This window comes from Somniosus microcephalus, chromosome 28, assembly GCF_052327205.1.
Source record: "Somniosus microcephalus isolate GS21.2 chromosome 28, FLI_Smic_1.0, whole genome shotgun sequence".
NCBI classification, from domain to species: domain Eukaryota; kingdom Metazoa; phylum Chordata; class Chondrichthyes; order Squaliformes; family Somniosidae; genus Somniosus; species Somniosus microcephalus.
Genome location: NC_141014.1, coordinates 4,320,013 through 4,340,578, shown reverse-complemented (window position 1 = coordinate 4,340,578; position 20,566 = coordinate 4,320,013). Strand labels below are relative to the sequence as shown.

Here is a 20,566-nt window from a genome sequence, read left to right as displayed (position 1 = left end):
CAAATAATTTAAGTCTCCTACAATTATAACTCTATTGTTATTACAGTACATACTTCTCTCATTTGTTTACAGATTTCATCTTCAATTTCCTGCCCATTGTTTGGCAATGATAGACTCCCATGGCTAACTTATTCCTACTTCTCAGTTTAATCCAGAGGGATAATGTTTAAACCGCTTCTCTATTTAAATCTTTATACTCCAGTGCTATGATATTATCTTTAATTAATTCTATTACAGTACCTTTTCTGCCTTCCCTACCACTCCTGAAAGTTTCATACCCAGGAATATTTAATTGCCAATCCCGTCCCAGCACCACACATGTTTCAGTTAGGTCTTGATCTTCCATTTTAACTAACAATCCCAGTTCTGCTTCTTGTACTCTGTGCACCAATGCACACTGTCTAGTTTGAAGTTGTGCGTTGCTATAAGAATTCTTGTTGTGGTTTTACTGCTGGGATTGTCACTCAGTGCTGCATCATGGCGCTGTGCAACACAGCAGAGTGCGGGTAAACCACAGGCGCATGAGGCACACGTTCTCTTTAGGGTAGTAGGAAGCCACCAGGTCTGAACTACAGATGGAGGTTGCAAAAATGAAGAAGTTCCCTTATTTTGATTGCTGCGAGGAAGGAACCAGTAAAAGGATATCGCGGCAGGCTTTGGATCTCCGTTCTCGTCACATAGACGTCTTTTCCAGTTTGTGGCTCCATGTTTAGACGTTGGAGGAAGTTCAGAACAAGAGGACTATGGCCAAACACATTAAATAAATTCTTCATGAACTTGGGTCCACGTCTGGCTACAAGGGACTGGTGAGAGGAAACAGCTCATTAAACGAATCAGTCTACCTACTGTTGAGTCTGTGTTTCCAAATGTAGTTATGCTGAATAACTGGACACAGACTACAGAAATAATTAAACAGGTCTTTAGTAATTGAGGGTCAGGGCTGAACTGGAATACACTTTGCTCCACGAGGTTTATATACCGGTGTGGTCACCACCGGTACTACAATGTACAGGAGCCATCAAAAAGTAGTCCATCACCTTAAGGTATCCTCTTAAGGTGGTACAGGTTACATACACTACAACTACCAGTTAGTTAGTGTCACCTCCCCTCATACAGGTCGGTCAGTATGTATCATGTTCTGTACCTGCAGGTCAGTCAGTATAACAGCGTCAAATATCTACTGGGCAGTATCACCTGCAACCACCCCCCCTGTTACTATCAGATCCCCAAATACTGGCCCGTCTCTCCTCACTCCCTGTGGGTCAGTCAGTATCTCCTCACTCCCTGTGGGTCAGTCGGTGTCTCCTCACTCCCTGTGGGTCAGTCAGTGTCTCCTCACTCCCTGTGGGTCAGTCAGTGTCTCCTCACTCCCTGTGGGTCAGTCAGTGTCTCCTCACTCCCTGTGGGTCAGTCAGTGTCTCCTCACTCCATGTCTGTGGGTCAGTCAGTGTCTCCTCACTCCCTGTGGGTCAGTCAGTGTCTCCTCACTCCCTGTGGGTCAGTCAGTGTCTCCTCACTCCCTGTGGGTCAGTCGGTGTCTCCTCACTCCCTGTGGGTTGTAATGATATCAGCAAATAGTGATGGTACTTGCCTGTTTGATTATGATGCCTTACCAGCATGTTTGCCTGATTGATTACTTATGCCTGACCAGCAGAGGGCATGTGAGAGACAAGCGGTTTAGTTTTGCTTTTGCTTTAGATGGATCACTAGCATGGTGTCTCCTGTAATGCTGTATAAAGAGTTGAACAGACTTTAGATAAAAAGACATCTCTTTCATGAATGTGTCATCATTGAACCCACATACAAATCGATACATGGTGTCAGAAGTGATTGAAAGAGATGAAGAGGAAAAATCTGAAGTTAAATCAGCTCTCCACATATTAGCAAGCCAAAAGAGAACATCGTTACTTACCATTGGAGAATAGCTAACGAAGTGAAAAAATGGAAGGTTTACACCCACCGGCGAAGCTTCAGTTGACAGGTAATGTGGCTGAAAATTGGAGACGGTTCAAACAACGTTTGGAATTGTATTTAGCGGCAATAGGAGCTGACGAGAAAAGCGATAAAATGAAAGCGTCAGTGTTCTTACATGTCGTGGGTGATGAAGCGCTGGAGGTGTATAATAACTTCACATTCGCTGCTGATGGAGACAAAATGAAGCTAGATAAAATAATGGAACAGTTTGAGGCCTACTGCATACCTAAACGTAACGTGACATTTGAGAGGCATAGATTTTTCACATGTGTACAGAAAATGGGAGAGACCATTGATCAGTATGTGACTGAACTGAGAAACCGAAGCAAAACATGTGAATTTGGGGGACTGACAGACTCGCTGATAAAAGACAGACTGGTGTGTGGTATTCCAGATAATGGTCTAAGGGAAAGACTGCTAAGAGAGCAAGATCTTGACCTGGGAAAAGCCATAGCACTGTGTAGGGCTACAGAGACTGTGAAGTCGCAGGCAAAGGAGCTGTTCAGTGACAGTAGCTGCAACGTGGATGCAGTGAGTAAGAACGGACACAAACCGTTTCACAAAAAGAGCGCCAATGTGAAAAAAGAGGCGTGGCCAGCGAACAAAAATGAAAGGGGCAATCGAAAGTCATGTGGTCGATGCAGTACACAGCATACACAAAAAAAGTGTCCAGCATATGGTAAAAAATGCAATAGTTGCAACAAAAACAACCATTATGCCCGTTGCTGTAAGAACCAAGCGCAACAAAGCAAGGTCCATGCAGTAGATGAAAGCGAGATAGAGGAGTTCAATGTAGATGTTGTGTCTGAAAACAAAGAAGAAAAAAGAGACTGGATGTTGACACTAAAAGTGAATGACATACACATTCCATTTAAATTGGATACTGGAGCACAAGTTAATGTGATATCAGAGACTGATTTTAAGAAAATTAGACCCAGACCAAAGATACATGGAATAAAAGTGAAAGTGACAGGATACACAGGTACTGATATACCAGTGAAAGGAAGATGCATTGTCAAAGTAACACACAAGGACAGAGAGCACACGCTAGCATTAATCGTGGTGCCAAAGGATATGCAAGCCATACTAGGTTTAAAAGCCTGTGAGAGACTGAACCTGGTAAAGAGAGTCCTCGTTGTGGAAAGCGAAGGAGAGACAGTCTATGATGAACTCATGAAAGAGTACAATGACCTATTTAAGAGTCTAGGCTGCATTCCAGGAGAACACACGATCAGAGTAGATAAAAGTATGCCAATGGTCATACATCCATGCAGAAACGTCCCGTTTGCTCTTCAAAAGCAACTGAAGGCAGAGTTGGACAGGATGGAAAGCCTGAACGTGATTCAGAAGATAGATGAGCCAACTGAGTGGGTGAGTTCCCTCGTCGTTGTGGACAAAAAGAATGGAAAGCTCAGAATTTGCCTGGATCCAAGAGATCTAAACAGAGCAATAAAGAGCGAGCACTTCAAGCTTCCTTCACGTGAGGAAATCATGTCACAGTTTGCAAATGCAAAGTATTTCAGCAAGTTAGATGCATCATCAGGATTTTGGCAGATGAAACTGGACGAGGCTGTGTACGTTCAACAGTCCATTTGGCAGATACAGATTCCTAAGGTTACCATTTGGCATTGTCTCAGCTCCTGAAGTGTATCACAAAACTATCCATATGATCTATGAGCATCTGGAGGGAGTTGATACATCAATGGATGACATCATAGTATGGGGAACCACGAGAACTGAGCATGACGAGAGACTGAAAAAAGTGCTGGAAGCAACAAGGAAAACAAACCTGAAGCTGAATAGAGAGAAATGCCAGCTCGGGGTGACAGAACTGACATTCGTGGGAGATATCCTTAGCAGTGAGGGCATCAGACCAGATCCTAGAAAGGTGTCCGCCATTGAGAATATGCCAAAGCCACAATGCAAAAAGGACGTGCAGAGGTTTAATGGAATGATCAACTACATGGGTAAATTCATATGCAACCTCTCAGAAAAGATGGCGCCACTGAGAAGACTAACTGAAAAGAACATAGAATGGGAATGGAATCATGAGCATGAGAAGTCATGGAGCGATCTAAAGAAACTGCTCACAGAGGAACCAGTTCTGAAGTTTTATGACCCAGCGAGACCCATCAAGATAGCATCAGATGCATCACAGAGTGGGCTCGGTGCCGTTCTTCTGCAAAAATATGACTACTGGCAACCTATTGCATATGCATCGCGCTCAATGACAGACGCGGAGACGTGATATGCTCAAATAGAAAAGGAGCTGCTCAGCATCACATACGCCTGTGAAAGATTTCACCAGTTTGTGGCAGGACAAGCAATCAGTGTAGAGACTGACCATAAGCCCTTGATTGCATTGTTCCAAAAGCCACTAAATAGCTGTCCGCTTAGAATACAAAGAATGATGATCAGGCTGCAACGCTATACACTGAATGTTGCGTACACACCGGGTAAGCTGATGTATACAGCAGACACGTTGTCCAGAGCTGTTGACCCAAGTGAGCCCGCAAACACCAAAATGGATGAAAAAGTGAACGCCTACGTGGACATGATCACAAGTGCACTGCCCATAGCAGATGCAAAAATGGAGCTCATAAAGACTGAGACAAACAAAGATGAAACAATGAGACGACTGAGGAAAAGCATCTTGGATGGATGGCCCAACATGAAGCAAGACTGCTCACCTGACATGGCAGAGTACTGAAACTGCAGGGCGGAACTATCAGTGGTCGAAGACATCATCTACAAAGGAAGTAAAATAGTTATCCCAAAGAGTCTGAGAAAAGAGATGCTAAAAAGGATCCATGGAGGACATCTGGGAATCGAAAAGTGTAAGAAAAGAGCACGAGAGGTGATGTACTGGCCACGAATCAACCAAGATGTGACAAATGAGGTGTCAAACTGCACAATATGCCTGAAATATCGAGCAAGCAATCCGGTAGAACCACTAAAGCCACACCCAGCGCCAGACAGACCTTACCAGAAGGTAGGCGCTGACCTATTCGTATGTCAAGGGAAGGACTATCTTGTAGTCACAGACTATTACTCCCTGTATCCAGAGGTTTGTAGACTGTACACCACCACTGCAGATGCTGTGATAAGATGTATGAAAGCCATATTCTCCAGACATGGCGTGGCAAGCGAGGTCTTCACAGACAACGGACCCCAGTTTTACAATGCAAGTTTCCGACACTTTGCCAAAGAGTGGGACTTTGTCCACACAACGTCAAGTCCTCACTTTCCACAGTCCAATGGACTAGTGGAAAAATCGGTCCAGACAGTGAAAAGACTGATGTACAAGGCAAAAGACAGTGGAACTGACTTCTACCAAAGCATGCTTGTATACCGCACAACGCCGCTCGAGTGTGGTAAGTCACCAGCCCAACTCCTTATGGGACGTTGGCTAAGGTCAAACCTACCCATCCCGGAGAACCTCCTGAAAACAAAAGAGGGGGAGAAAGTGAGGAAGTTCAAAGGACAACAGAAAGAAAAGCAAAAGTACTACTATGACAGAGGAACACAAAACCTACCTGAACTCCACACTGGTGACCAAGTAAGGTTCAAAGACAAAACAAACATATGGACTCAGAAGGGAACTGTCCTGAGTGAAGTTCAACCAAGATCATACACCATTCAGACAGATGAGGGTGCTGTTCTGCGAAGAAATTGTCGAGATCTTCTCATGGGACCAGCCACAGCAGGTCAAAAGACTGATACTGTTGAACAACCTGATCACACAGCAGGTCAAAAGACTGATACTGTTGAACAACCTGCTCACACAGCTGAGAAACCATCATCTGAGGCAACAACTCAGATTCAAGGACAATCAATCAGAAAATCCTCAAGACACATGAAGCCTCCTGAGAGACTCATTGAGCAAATTTAAGGACTATTGTTATAGAAGGAAGTAATGTTATCTTATTCTTTCTTCAAGTTCTAGTGTATTTACATATTTCATGTGAACACACAAAGCAAGGTTAAAAAACTTTGATAATGATAATGATAATGTAAGTTCATTAAGTGTTACAGTTAAAATGAAGAGTAATACAAAGAAAACATGTTGTTAGTTAAAAGTAAAATACTTTTGTTTTAAGAAAGGGTGATGTAATGATATCAGCAAATAGTGATGGTATTTGCCTGTTTGATTATGATGCCTTACCAGCATGTTTGCCTGATTGATTACTTATGCCTGACCAGCAGAGGGCATGTGAGAGACAAGCGGTTTAGTTTTGCTTTCGCTTTAGATGGATCACGAGCATGGTGTCTCCTGTAATGCTGTATAAAGAGTTGAACAGACTTTAGGCAAAAGGACAACTCTTTCATGAATGTGTCATCATTGAACCCACAAACAAATCGATACATGGGTCAGTCAGTGTCTCCTCACTCCCTGTGGGTCAGTCGGTGTCTCCTCACTCCCTGTGGGTCAGTCGGTGTCTCCTCACTCCCTGTGGGTCAGTCGGTGTCTCCTCACTCCCTGTGGGTCAGTCGGTGTCTCCTCACTCCCTGTGGGTCAGTCGGTGTCTCCTCACTCCCTGTGGGTCAGTCGGTGTCTCCTCACTCCCTGTGGGTCAGTCGGTGTCTCCTCACTCCCTGTGGGTCAGTCAGTATCTCCTCACTCCCTGTGGGTCAGTCAGTGTCTCCTCACTCCCTGTGGGTCAGTCGGTGTCTCCTCACTCCCTGTGGGTCAGTCAGTGTCTCCTCACTCCCTGTGGGTCAGTCAGTGTCTCCTCACTCCCCGTGGGTCAGTCGGTGTCTCCTCACTCCCTGTGGGTCAGTCAGTGTCTCCTCACTCCCTGTGGGTCAGTTAGTGCCTCCTCACTCCCTGTGGGTCAGTCAGTGTCTCCTCACTCCCTGTGGGTCAGTCAGTATCTCCTCACTCCCTGTGGGTCACTCGGTGTCTCCTCACTCCCTGTGGGTCAGTCGGTGTCTCCTCACTCCCTGTGGGTCAGTCAGTGTCTCCTCACTCCCTGTGGGTCAGTCAGTGTCTCCTCACTCCCCGTGGGTCAGTCGGTGTCTCCTCACTCCCTGTGGGTCAGTCAGTGTCTCCTCACTCCCTGTGGGTCAGTCGGTGTCTCCTCACTCCCTGTCTGTGGGTCAGTCAGTGTCTCCTCACTCCCTATGGGTCAGTCAGTGTCTCCTCACTCCCTGTGGGTCAGTCAGTGTCTCCTCACTCCCTGTGGGTCAGTCAGTGTCTCCTCACTCCCTGTGGGTCAGTCGGTGTCTCCTCACTCCCTGTGGGTCAGTCAGTGTCTCCTCACTCCCTGTGGGTCAGTCAGTGTCTCCTCACTCCCTGTGGGTCAGTCAGTGTCTCCTCACTCCCCGTGGGTCAGTCAGTGTCTCCTCACTCCCTGTGGGTCAGTCGGTGTCTCCTCACTCCCTGTGGGTCAGTCGGTGTCTCTTCACTCCCTGTGGGTCAGTCGGTGTCTCCTCACTCCCTGTCTGTGGGTCAGTCAGTGTCTCCTCACTCCCTGTGGGTCAGTCAGTGTCTGCTCACTCCCTGTGGGTCAGTCAGTGTCTCCTCACTCCCTGTGGGTCAGTCAGTATCTCCTCACTCCCTGTGGGTCAGTCAGTGTCTCCTCACTCCCTGTGGGTCAGTCAGTGTCTCCTCACTCCCTGTGGGTCAGTCAGTGTCTCCTCACTCCCTGTGGGTCAGTCAGTGTCTCCTCACTCCCTGTGGGTCAGTCAATGTCTCCTCACTCCCTGTGGGTCAGTCAGTGTCTCCTCACTCCCTGCGGGTCAGTCAGTATCTCCTCACTCCCTGTGGGTCAGTCAGTGTCTTCGCACTCCATGTGGGTCAGTCGGTGTCTCCTCACTCCCCGTGGGTCAGTCAGTGTCTCCTCACTCCCTGTCTGTGGGTCAGTCAGTGTCTCCTCACTCCCTGTGGGTCAGTCAGTGTCTCCTCACTCCCTGTGGGTCAGTCAGTGTCTCCTCACTCCCTGTGGGTCAGTCAGTGTCTCCTCACTCCCTGTGGGTCAGTCAGTGTCTCCTCACTCCCTGTGGGTCAGTCAGTGTCTCCTCACTCCCTGTGGGTCAGTCAGTGTCTCCTCACTCCCTGTGGGTCAGTCGGTGTCTCCTCACTCCCCGTGGGTCAGTCAGTGTCTCCTCACTCCCTGTCTGTGGGTCAGTCGGTGTCTCCTCACTCCCTGTCTGTGGGTCAGTCAGTGTCTCCTCACTCCCTGTGGGTCAGTCAGTATCTCCTCACTCCCTGTGGGTCAGTCAGTGTCTCCTCACTCCCTGTGGGTCAGTCAGTGTCTCCTCACTCCCTGTGGGTCAGTCAGTGTCTCCTCACTCCCTGTGGGTCAGTCAGTGTCTCCTCACTCCCTGTGGGTCAGTCAGTGTCTCCTCACTCCCTGTGGGTCAGTCAGTGTCTCCTCACTCCCTGTGGGTCAGTCGGTGTCTCCTCACTCCCTGTGGGTCAGTCAGTGTCTCCTCACTCCCTGTGGGTCAGTCGGTGTCTCCTCACTCCCTGTGGGTCAGTCGGTGTCTCCTCACTCCCAGTGGGTCAGTCAGTGTCTCCTCACTCCCTGTGGGTCAGTCAGTGTCTCCTCACTCCCTGCGGGTCAGTCGGTGTCTCCTCACTCCCCGTGGGTCAGTCGGTGTCTCCTCACTCCCTGTGGGTCAGTGTCTCCTCACTCCCTGCGGGTCAGTCAGTGTCTCCTCACTCCCTGTCGGTCAGTGTCTCCTCACTCCCTGTGGGTCAGTCAGTGTCTCCTCACTCCCTGTGGGTCAGTCAGTGTCTCCTCACTCCCTGTGGGTCAGTCGGTGTCTCCTCACTCCCTGTGGGTCAGTCAGTGTCTCCTCACTCCCTGCGGGTCAGTCGGTGTCTGCTCACTCCCTGTGGGTCAGTCAGTGTCTCCTCACTCCCCGTGGGTCAGTCGGTGTCTGCTCACTCCCTGTGGGTCAGTCAGTGTCTCCTCACTCCCTGTGGGTCAGTCAGTGTCTCCTCACTCCCTGTGGGTCAGTCAGTGTCTCCTCACTCCCTGTGGGTCAGTCAGTGTCTCCTCACTCCCTGTGGGTCAGTCAGTGTCTCCTCACTCCCTGTGGGTCAGTCAGTGTCTCCTCACTCCCTGTGGGTCAGTCAGTGTCTCCTCACTCCCTGTGGGTCAGTCAGTGTCTCCTCACTCCCTGTGGGTCAGTCAGTGTCTCCTCACTCCCTGTGGGTCAGTCAGTGTCTCCTCACTCCCTGTGGGTCAGTCAGTGTCTCCTCACTCCCTGCGGGTCAGTCAGTGTCTCCTCACTCCCTGTGGGTCAGTCAGTGTCTTCGCACTCCCTGTGGGTCAGTCGGTGTCTCCTCACTCCCCGTGGGTCAGTCAGTGTCTCCTCACTCCCTGTGGGTCAGTCGGTGTCTCCTCACTCCCTGTCTGTGGGTCAGTCAGTGTCTCCTCGCTCCCCGTGGGTCAGTCAGTGTCTCCTCACTCCCTGTGGGTCAGTCAGTGTCTCCTCACTCCCTGTGGGTCAGTCAGTATCTCCTCACTCCCTGTGGGTCAGTCAGTGTCTTCGCACTCCCTGTGGGTCAGTCGGTGTCTCCTCACTCCCCGTGGGTCAGTCAGTGTCTCCTCACTCCCTGTGGGTCAGTCAGTATCTCCTCACTCCCTGTGGGTCAGTCGGTGTCTCCTCACTCCCTGTCTGTGGGTCAGTCAGTGTCTCCTCACTCCCTGTGGGTCAGTCAGTGTCTCCTCACTCCCCGTGGGTCAGTCAGTGTCTCCTCACTCCCTGTGGGTCAGTCAGTGTCTCCTCACTCCCTGTGGGTCAGTCAGTGTCTCCTCACTCCCTGTGGGTCAGTCAGTGTCTCCTCACTCCCTGTGGGTCAGTCAGTGTCTCCTCACTCCCTGTGGGTCGGTCAGTGTCTCCTCACTCCCTGTGGGTCAGTCAGTGTCTCCTCACTCCCTGTGGGTCAGTCAGTGTCTCCTCACTCCCTGTGGGTCAGTCAGTGTCTCCTCACTCCCTGTGGGTCAGTCGGTGTCTCCTCACTCCCCGTGGGTCAGTCGGTGTCTCCTCACTCCCTGTGGGTCAGTCGGTGTCTCCTCACTCCCCGTGGGTCAGTCGGTGTCTCCTCACTCCCTGTGGGTCAGTCGGTGTCTCCTCACTCCCTGTGGGTCAGTCGGTGTCTCCTCACTCCCTGTGGGTCAGTCGGTGTCTCCTCACTCCCTGTGGGTCAGTCGGTGTCTCCTCACTCCCTGTGGGTCAGTCGGTGTCTCCTCACTCCCTGTGGGTCAGTCGGTGTCTCCTCACTCCCCGTGGGTCAGTCGGTGTCTCCTCACTCCCCATGGGTCAGTCGGTGTCTCCTCACTCCCCGTGGGTCAGTCAATGTCTCCTCACTCCCTGTGGGTCAGTCAGTGTCTCCTCACTCCCTGTGGGTCAGTCAGTGTCTCCTCACTCCCCGTGGGTCAGTCAGTGTCTCCTCACTCCCTGTGGGTCAGTCAGTGTCTCCTCACTCCCCGTGGGTCAGTCAGTGTCTCCTCACTCCCTGTGGGTCAGTCAGTGTCTCCAAACTCCCCGTGGGTCAGTCAGTGTCTCCTCACTCCCTGTGGGTCAGTCAGTGTCTCCTCACTCCCTGTGGGTCAGTCGGTGTCTCCTCACTCCCTGTGGGTCAGTCGGTGTCTCCTCACTCCCTGTGGGTCAGTCAGTGTCTCCTCACTCCCTGTCTGTGGGTCAGTCGGTGTCTCCTCACTCCCTGTGGGTCAGTCAGTGTCTCCTCACTCCCTGTGGGTCAGTCAGTGTCTCCTCACTCCCTGTGGGTCAGTCAGTGTCTCCTCACTCCCCGTGGGTCAGTCAGTGTCTCCTCACTCCCTGTGGGTCAGTCAGTCTCTCCTCACTCCCCGTGGGTCAGTCGGTGTCTCCTCACTCCCTGTGGGTCAGTCAGTGTCTCCTCACTCCCCGTGGGTCAGTCAGTGTCTCCTCACTCCCTGTGGGTCAGTCAGTGTCTCCTCACTCTCTGTGGGTCAGTCAGTGTCTCCTCACTCCCTGTGGGTCAGTCAGTGTCTCCTCACTCCCCGTGGGTCAGTCAGTGTCTACTCACTCCCCGTGGGTCAGTCGGTGTCTCCTCACTCCCCGTGGGTCAGTCAGTGTCTCCTCACTCCCCGTGGGTCAGTCGGTGTCTGCTCACTCCCTGTGGGTCAGTCAGTGTCTCCTCACTCCCTGTGGGTCAGTCAGTGTCTCCTCACTCTCTGTGGGTCAGTCAGTGTCTCCTCACTCCCTGTGGGTCAGTCAGTGTCTCCTCACTCCCTGTGGGTCAGTCAGTTTCTCCTCACTCCCTGTGGGTCAGTCAGTGTCTCCTCACTCCCTGTGGGTCAGTCAGTGTCTCCTCACTCCCTGTGGGTCAGTCAGTGTCTCCTCACTCCCTGTGGGTCAGTCAGTGTCTCCTCACTCCCTGCGGGTCAGTCAGTATCTCCTCACTCCCTGTGGGTCAGTCAGTGTCTCCTCACTCCCTGTGGGTCAGTCGGTGTCTCCTCACTCCCTGTGGGTCAGTCAGTGTCTCCTCACTCCCTGTGGGTCAGTCAGTGTCTCCTCACTCTCTGTGGGTCAGTCAGTGTCTCCTCACTCCCTGTGGGTCAGTCAGTATCTCCTCACTCCCTGTGGGTCAGTCAGTGTCTCCTCACTCCCTGTGGGTCAGTCAGTGTCTCCTCACTCCCTGTGGGTCAGTCAGTGTCTCCTCACTCCCTGTGGGTCAGTCGGTGTCTCCTCACTCCCTGTGGGTCAGTCGGTGTCTCCTCACTCCCTGTGGGTCAGTCGGTGTCTCCTCACTCCCTGTGGGTCAGTCGGTGTCTCCTCACTCCCTGTGGGTCAGTCAGTGTCTCCTCACTCCCTGTGGGTCAGTCAGTGTCTCCTCACTCCCTGTGGGTCAGTCGGTGTCTCCTCACTCTCTGTGGGTCAGTCAGTGTCTCCTCACTCCCTGTGGGTCAGTCAGTGTCTCCTCACTCCCTGTGTGTCAGTCGGTGTCTCCTCACTCCCTGTGGGTCAGTCAGTGTCTCCTCACTCCCTGTGGGTCAGTCAGTGTCTCCTCACTCCCTGTGGGTCAGTCGGTGTCTCCTCACTCCCTGCGGGTCAGTCAGTGTCTCCTCACTCCCTGCGGGTCAGTCAGTGTCTCCTCACTCCCTGTGGGTCAGTCAGTGTCTCCTCACTCCCTGTGGGTCAGTCAGTGTCTCCTCACTCCCTGTGGGTCAGTCAGTGTCTCCTCACTCCCTGTGGGTCAGTCAGTGTCTCCTCACTCCCTGTGGGTCAGTCAGTGTCTCCTCACTCCCTGTGGGTCAGTCGGTGTCTCCTCACTCCCTGTGGGTCAGTCGGTGTCTCCTCACTCCCTGTGGGTCAGTCGGTGTCTCCTCACTCCCTGTGGGTCAGTCAGTGTCTCCTCACTCCCTGTGGGTCAGTCAGTGTCTCCTCACTCCCTGTCTGTGGGTCAGTCAGTGTCTCCTCACTCCCTGTGGGTCAGTCAGTGTCTCCTCACTCCCTGTGGGTCAGTCGGTGTCTCCTCACTCCCCGTGGGTCAGTCAGTGTCTCCTCACTCCCTGTGGGTCAGTCAGTGTCTCCTCACTCCCCGTGGGTCAGTCAGTGTCTCCTCACTCCCTGTGGGTCAGTCAGTGTCTCCTCACTCCCTGTGGGTCAGTCAGTGTCTCCTCACTCCCTGTGGGTCAGTCAGTGTCTCCTCACTCCCTGTGGGTCAGTCAGTGTCTCCTCACTCCCTGTGGGTCGGTCAGTGTCTCCTCACTCCCTGTGGGTCAGTCAGTGTCTCCTCACTCCCTGTGGGTCAGTCAGTGTCTCCTCACTCCCTGTGGGTCAGTCAGTGTCTCCTCACTCCCTGTGGGTCAGTCGGTGTCTCCTCACTCCCCGTGGGTCAGTCGGTGTCTCCTCACTCCCTGTGGGTCAGTCGGTGTCTCCTCACTCCCCGTGGGTCAGTCGGTGTCTCCTCACTCCCTGTGGGTCAGTCGGTGTCTCCTCACTCCCTGTGGGTCAGTCGGTGTCTCCTCACTCCCTGTGGGTCAGTCGGTGTCTCCTCACTCCCTGTGGGTCAGTCGGTGTCTCCTCACTCCCTGTGGGTCAGTCGGTGTCTCCTCACTCCCTGTGGGTCAGTCGGTGTCTCCTCACTCCCTGTGGGTCAGTCAGTGTCTCCTCACTCCCTGTGGGTCAGTCGGTGTCTCCTCACTCCCTGTGGGTCAGTCAGTGTCTCCTCACTCCCTGTGGGTCAGTCGGTGTCTCCTCACTCCCTGTGGGTCAGTCGGTGTCTCCTCACTCCCTGTGGGTCAGTCGGTGTCTCCTCACTCCCTGTGGGTCAGTCGGTGTCTCCTCACTCCCTGTGGGTCAGTCGGTGTCTCCTCACTCCCTGTGGGTCAGTCAGTGTCTCCTCACTCCCCGTGGGTCAGTCGGTGTCTCCTCACTCCCCATGGGTCAGTCGGTGTCTCCTCACTCCCAGTGGGTCAGTCAGTGTCTCCTCACTCCCTGTGGGTCAGTCAGTGTCTCCTCACTCCCTGCGGGTCAGTCGGTGTCTCCTCACTCCCCGTGGGTCAGTCGGTGTCTCCTCACTCCCTGTGGGTCAGTGTCTCCTCACTCCCTGCGGGTCAGTCAGTGTCTCCTCACTCCCTGTCGGTCAGTGTCTCCTCACTCCCTGTGGGTCAGTCAGTGTCTCCTCACTCCCTGTGGGTCAGTCAGTGTCTCCTCACTCCCTGTGGGTCAGTCGGTGTCTCCTCACTCCCTGTGGGTCAGTCAGTGTCTCCTCACTCCCTGCGGGTCAGTCGGTGTCTGCTCACTCCCTGTGGGTCAGTCAGTGTCTCCTCACTCCCCGTGGGTCAGTCGGTGTCTGCTCACTCCCTGTGGGTCAGTCAGTGTCTCCTCACTCCCTGTGGGTCAGTCAGTGTCTCCTCACTCCCTGTGGGTCAGTCAGTGTCTCCTCACTCCCTGTGGGTCAGTCAGTGTCTCCTCACTCCCTGTGGGTCAGTCAGTGTCTCCTCACTCCCTGTGGGTCAGTCAGTGTCTCCTCACTCCCTGTGGGTCAGTCAGTGTCTCCTCACTCCCTGTGGGTCAGTCAGTGTCTCCTCACTCCCTGTGGGTCAGTCAGTGTCTCCTCACTCCCTGTGGGTCAGTCAGTGTCTCCTCACTCCCTGTGGGTCAGTCAGTGTCTCCTCACTCCCTGCGGGTCAGTCAGTGTCTCCTCACTCCCTGTGGGTCAGTCAGTGTCTTCGCACTCCCTGTGGGTCAGTCGGTGTCTCCTCACTCCCTGTCTGTGGGTCAGTCAGTGTCTCCTCACTCCCTGTGGGTCAGTCAGTGTCTCCTCACTCCCTGTGGGTCAGTCGGTGTCTCCTCACTCCCTGTCTGTGGGTCAGTCAGTGTCTCCTCGCTCCCCGTGGGTCAGTCAGTGTCTCCTCACTCCCTGTGGGTCAGTCAGTGTCTCCTCACTCCTTGTGGGTCAGTCAGTATCTCCTCACTCCCTGTGGGTCAGTCAGTGTCTTCGCACTCCCTGTGGGTCAGTCGGTGTCTCCTCACTCCCCGTGGGTCAGTCAGTGTCTCCTCACTCCCTGTGGGTCAGTGAGTATCTCCTCACTCCCTGTGGGTCAGTCGGTGTCTCCTCACTCCCTGTCTGTGGGTCAGTCAGTGTCTCCTCACTCCCTGTGGGTCAGTCAGTGTCTCCTCACTCCCCGTGGGTCAGTCAGTGTCTCCTCACTCCCTGTGGGTCAGTCAGTGTCTCCTCACTCCCTGTGGGTCAGTCAGTGTCTCCTCACTCCCTGTGGGTCAGTCAGTGTCTCCTCACTCCCTGTGGGTCAGTCAGTGTCTCCTCACTCCCTGTGGGTCGGTCAGTGTCTCCTCACTCCCTGTGGGTCAGTCAGTGTCTCCTCACTCCCTGTGGGTCAGTCAGTGTCTCCTCACTCCCTGTGGGTCAGTCAGTGTCTCCTCACTCCCTGTGGGTCAGTCGGTGTCTCCTCACTCCCCGTGGGTCAGTCGGTGTCTCCTCACTCCCTGTGGGTCAGTCGGTGTCTCCTCACTCCCCGTGGGTCAGTCGGTGTCTCCTCACTCCCTGTGGGTCAGTCGGTGTCTCCTCACTCCCTGTGGGTCAGTCGGTGTCTCCTCACTCCCTGTGGGTCAGTCGGTGTCTCCTCACTCCCTGTGGGTCAGTCGGTGTCTCCTCACTCCCTGTGGGTCAGTCGGTGTCTCCTCACTCCCTGTGGGTCAGTCGGTGTCTCCTCACTCCCTGTGGGTCAGTCAGTGTCTCCTCACTCCCTGTGGGTCAGTCGGTGTCTCCTCACTCCCTGTGGGTCAGTCAGTGTCTCCTCACTCCCTGTGGGTCAGTCGGTGTCTCCTCACTCCCTGTGGGTCAGTCGGTGTCTCCTCACTCCCTGTGGGTCAGTCGGTGTCTCCTCACTCCCCGTGGGTCAGTCGGTGTCTCCTCACTCCCCATGGGTCAGTCGGTGTCTCCTCACTCCCCGTGGGTCAGTCAATGTCTCCTCACTCCCTGTGGGTCAGTCAGTGTCTCCTCACTCCCTGTGGGTCAGTCAGTGTCTCCTCACTCCCCGTGGGTCAGTCAGTGTCTCCTCACTCCCCGTGGGTCAGTCAGTGTCTCCTCACTCCCCGTGGGTCAGTCAGTGTCTCCTCACTCCCTGTGGGTCAGTCAGTGTCTCCTCACTCCCCGTGGGTCAGTCAGTGTCTCCTCACTCCCTGTGGGTCAGTCAGTGTCTCCTCACTCCCTGTGGGTCAGTCGGTGTCTCCTCACTCCCTGTGGGTCAGTCGGTGTCTCCTCACTCCCTGTGGGTCAGTCAGTGTCTCCTCACTCCCTGTCTGTGGGTCAGTCGGTGTCTCCTCACTCCCTGTGGGTCAGTCAGTGTCTCCTCACTCCCTGTGGGTCAGTCAGTGTGTCCTCACTCCCTGTGGGTCAGTCAGTGTCTCCTCACTCCCCGTGGGTCAGTCAGTGTCTCCTCACTCCCTGTGGGTCAGTCAGTCTCTCCTCACTCCCCGTGGGTCAGTCGGTGTCTCCTCACTCCCTGTGGGTCAGTCAGTGTCTCCTCACTCCCTGTGGGTCAGTCAGTGTCTCCTCACTCCCCGTGGGTCAGTCAGTGTCTCCTCACTCCCTGTCTGTGGGTCAGTCAGTGTCTCCTCGCTCCCTGTGGGTCAGTCAGTGTCTCCTCACTCCCTGTGGGTCAGTCAGTGTCTCCTCACTCCCTGTGGGTCAGTCAGTGTCTCCTCACTCCCCGTGGGTCAGTCAGTGTCTCCTCACTCCCTGTGGGTCAGTCGGTGTCTCCTCACTCCCTGTGGGTCAGTCGGTGTCTCCTCACTCCCTGTGGGTCAGTCAGTGTCTCCTCACTCTCTGTGGGTCAGTCAGTGTCTCCTCACTCCCTGTGGGTCAGTCAGTGTCTCCTCACTCCCTGTGGGTCAGTCAGTGTCTCCTCACTCCCTGTGGGTCAGTCAGTGTCTCCTCACTCCCTGTGGGTCAGTCAGTGTCTCCTCACTCTCTGTGGGTCAGTCAGTGTCTCCTCACTCCCCATGGGTCAGTCGGTGTCTCCTCACTCCCTGTGGGTCAGTCGGTGTCTCCTCACTCCCTGTGGGTCAGTCGGTGTCTCCTCACTCCCCGTGGGTCAGTCAGTGTCTCCTCACTCCCTGTGGGTCAGTCGGTGTCTCCGCACTCCCTGTGGGTCAGTCAGTGTCTCCTCACTCCCTGTGGGTCAGTCGGTGTCTCCGCACTCCCTGTGGGTCAGTCAGTGTCTCCTCACTCCCTGTGGGTCAGTCAGTGTCTCCTCACTCCCTGTGGGTCAGTCAGTGTCTCCTCACTCCCTGTGGGTCAGTCGGTGTCTCCTCACTCCCTGTGGGTCAGTCAGTGTCTCCTCACTCCCTCTGGGTCAGTCAGTGTCTCCTCACTCCCTGTGGGTCAGTCAGTGTCTCCTCACTCCCTGTGGGTCAGTCAGTGTCTCCTCACTCTCTGTGGGTCAGTCAGTATCTCCTCACTCCCTGTGGGTCAGTCAGTGTCTCCTCACTCCCTGTGGGTCAGTCAGTGGCTCCGCACTACCTGTGGGTCAGTCGGTGTCTCCTCACTCCCTGTGGGTCAGTCGGTGTCTCCTCACTCCCTGTGGGTCAGTCGGTGTCTCCTCACTCCCTGTGGGTCAGTCAGTGTCTCCTCACTCCCTGTGGGTCAGTCAGTGTCTCCTCACTCCCTGTGGGTCAGTCGGTGTCTCCTCACTCCCTGTGGGTCAGTCGGTGTCTCCTCACTCCCTGTCTGTGGGTCAGTCAGTGTCTCCTCACTCCCTGTGGGTCAGTCAGTGTCTCCTCACTCCCTGTGGGTCAGTCGGTGTCTCCTCACTCCCTGTGGGTCAGTCAGTGTCTCCTCACTCCCTGTGGGTCAGTCAGTGTCTCCTCACTCCCCATGGGTCAGTCAGTGTCTCCTCACTCCCTGTGGGTCAGTCGGTGTCTCCTCACTCCCTGTGGGTCAGTCAGTGTCTCCTCACTCCCTGTGGGTCAGTCGGTGTCTCCTCACTCCCTGTGGGTCAGTCAGTGTCTCCTCACTCCCTGTGGGTCAGTCAGTGTCTCCTCACTCCCTGTGGGTCAGTCAGTGTCTCCTCACTCCCCGTGGGTCAGTCGGTGTCTCCTCACTCCCTGTGGGTCAGTCAGTGTCTCCTCACTCCCTGTGGGTCAGTCAGTGTCTCCTCACTCCCTGTGGGTCAGTCAGTGTCTCCTCACTCCCTGTGGTTCAGTCAGTGTCTCCTCACTCCCTGTGGGTCAGTCAGTGTCTCCTCACTCCCTGTCTGTGGGTCAGTCGGTGTCTCCTCACTCCCTGTGGGTCAGTCGGTGTCTCCTCACTCCCCGTGGGTCAGTCAGTGTCTCCTCACTCCCTGTGGGTCAGTCAGTGTCTCCTCACTCCCTGTGGGTCAGTCAGTGTCTCCTCACTCCCTGTGGGTCAGTCGGTGTCTCCTCACTCCCTGTGGGTCAGTCAGTGTCTCCTCACTCCCCGTGGGTCAGTCAGTGTCTCCTCACTCCCTGTGGGTCAGTCAGTGTCTCCTCACTCCCTGTGGGTCAGTCAGTGTCTCCTCACTCCCTGTGGGTCAGTCGGTGTCTCCTCACTCCCTGTGGGTCAGTCAGTGTCTCCTCACTCCCTGTGGGTCAGTCAGTGTCTCCTCACTCCCTGTGGGTCAGTCAGTGTCTCCTCACTCCCTGTGGGTCAGTCAGTGCCTCCTCACTCCCTGTGGGTCAGTCAGTGTCTCCTCACTCCCTGTGGGTCAGTCAGTGTCTCCTCACTCCCTGTGGGTCAGTCAGTGTCTCCTCACTCCCTGTGGGTCAGTCAGTGTCTCCTCACTCCCTGTGGGTCAGTCAGTGTCTCCTCACTCCCTGTGGGTCAGTCAGTTTCTCCTCACTCCCTGTGGGTCAGTCGGTGTCTCCTCACTCCCTGTGGGTCAGTCAGTGTCTCCTCACTCCCTGTGGGTCAGTCAGTGTCTCCTCACTCCCTGTGGGTCAGTCAGTGTCTCCTCACTCCCTGTGGGTCAGTCAGTGTCTCCTCACTCCCTGTAGGTCAGTCAGTGTCTCCTCACTCCCTGTAGGTCAGTCAGTGTCTCCTCACTCCCTGTGGGTCAGTCGGTGTCTCCTCGCTCCCTGTGGGTCAGTCAGTGTCTCCTCACTCCCTGTGGGTCAGTCAGTGTCTCCTCACTCCCTGTCTGTGGGTCAGTCAGTGTCTCCTCACTCCCTGTGGGTCAGTCAGTGTCTCCTCACTCCCTGTGGGTCAGTCAGTGTCTCCTCACTCCCTGTGGGTCAGTCAGTGTCTCCTCACTCCCTGTCTGTGGGTCAGTCAGTGTCTCCTCACTCCCTGTAGGTCAGTCAGTGTCTCCTCACTCCCTGTGGGTCAGTCAGTGTCTCCTCACTCCCTGTGGGTCAGTCAGTGTCTCCTCACTCCCCGTGGGTCAGTCAGTGTCTCCTCACTCCCCGTGGGTCAGTCAGTGTCTCCTCACTCCCTGTGGGTCAGTCAGTGTCTCCTCACTCCCTGTGGGTCAGTCAGTGTCTCCTCAGTCCCTGTGGGTCAGTCAGTGTCTCCTCACTCCCTGTGGGTCAGTCAGTGTCTCCTCACTCCCTGTGGGTCAGTCAGTGTCTCCTCACTCCCTGTGGGTCAGTCGGTGTCTCCTCACTCCCTGTGGGTCAGTCGGTGTCTCCTCACTCCCTGTGGGTCAGTCGGTGTCTCCTCACTCCCTGTGGGTCAGTCGGTGTCTCCTCACTCCCTGTGGGTCAGTCGGTGTCTCCTCACTCCCTGTGGGTCAGTCAGTGTCTCCTCACTCCCTGTGGGTCAGTCGGTGTCTCCTCACTCCCTGTGGGTCAGTCAGTGTCTCCTCACTCCCTGTGGGTCAGTCAGTGTCTCCTCACTCTCTGTGGGTCAGTCAGTGTCTCCTCACTCCCTGTGGGTCAGTCAGTGTCTCCTCACTCCCTGTGGGTCAGTCGGTGTCTCCTCCCTCCCTGTGGGTCAGTCAGTGTCTCCTCACTCCCTGTGGGTCAGTCAGTGTCTCCTCACTCCCTGTGGGTCAGTCAGTGTCTCCTCACTCCCTGTGGGTCAGTCAGTGTCTCCTCACTCCCTGTCTGTGGGTCAATCAGTGTCTCCTCACTCCCTGTGGGTCAGTCAGTGTCTCCTCACTCCCTGTGGGTGAGTCAGTGTCTCCTCACTCCCTGTCTGTGGGTCAGTCGGTGTCTCCTCACTCCCTGTGGGTCAGTCAGTGTCTCCTCACTCCCGGTGGGTCAGTCAGTGTCTCCTCACTCCCTGTGGGTCGGTCAGTGTCTCCTCACTCCCTGTGGGTCAGTCAGTATCTCCTCACTCCCTGTGGGTCAGTCAGTGTCTCCTCACTCCCTGTGGGTCAGTCAGTGTCTCCTCACTCCCTGTGGGTCAGTCAGTATCTCCTCACTCCCTGTGGGTCAGTCAGTGTCTCCTCACTCCCTGTGGGTCAGTCGGTGTCTCCTCACTCCCTGTGGGTCAGTCAGTGTCTCCTCACTCCCTGTGGGTCAGTCGGTGTCTCCTCACTCCCTGTGGGTCAGTCGGTGTCTCCTCACTCCCTGTGGGTCAGTCGGTGTCTCCTCACTCCCTGTGGGTCAGTCAGTGTCTCCTCACTCCCTGTCGGTCAGTCAGTGTCTCCTCACTCCCTGTCTGTGGGTCAGTCAGTATCTCCTCACTCCCCGTGGGTCAGTCAGTGTCTCCTCACTCCCTGTGGGTCAGTCAGTGTCTCCTCACTCCCTGTCTGTGGGTCAGTCAGTGTCTCCTCACTCCCTGTGGGTCAGTCAGTGTCTCCTCACTCCCTGTCTGTGGGTCAGTCAGTGTCTCCTCACTCCCTGTCTGTGGGTCAGTCAGTGTCTCCTCACTCCCTGTGGGTCAGTCAGTGTCTCCTCACTCCCCATGGGTCAGTCAGTGTCTCCTCACTCCCTGTGGGTCAGTCAGTGTCTCCTCACTCCCCGTGGGTCAGTCAGTGTCTCCTCAGTCCCTGTGGGTCAGTCAGTATCTCCTCACTCCCTGTGGGTCAGTCGGTGTCTCCTCACTCCCTGTGGGTCAGTCAGTGTCTCCTCACTCCCTGTGGGTCAGTCGGTGTCTCCTCACTCCCTGTGGGTCAGTCAGTGTCTCCTCACTCCCTGTGGGTCAGTCAGTGTCTCCTCA

At 54.8% G+C, this 20,566-nt stretch overlaps 1 protein-coding gene across 1 annotated transcript in view; it reads right to left on the bottom strand.

Moving 5' to 3' along the window:
• Nucleotides 1–569: 569 nt before the first annotated feature.
• LOC147098727 (uncharacterized) overlaps nt 570–20,566 on the bottom strand; it is a 70,713-nt gene continuing 50,716 nt past the window's right edge. The window contains exon 6 of the mRNA XM_085969170.1: nt 570–803. Within this exon, the coding sequence (XP_085825296.1) occupies nt 570–803 (234 nt within the window). The remainder of the gene's footprint in view (nt 804–20,566) is intronic.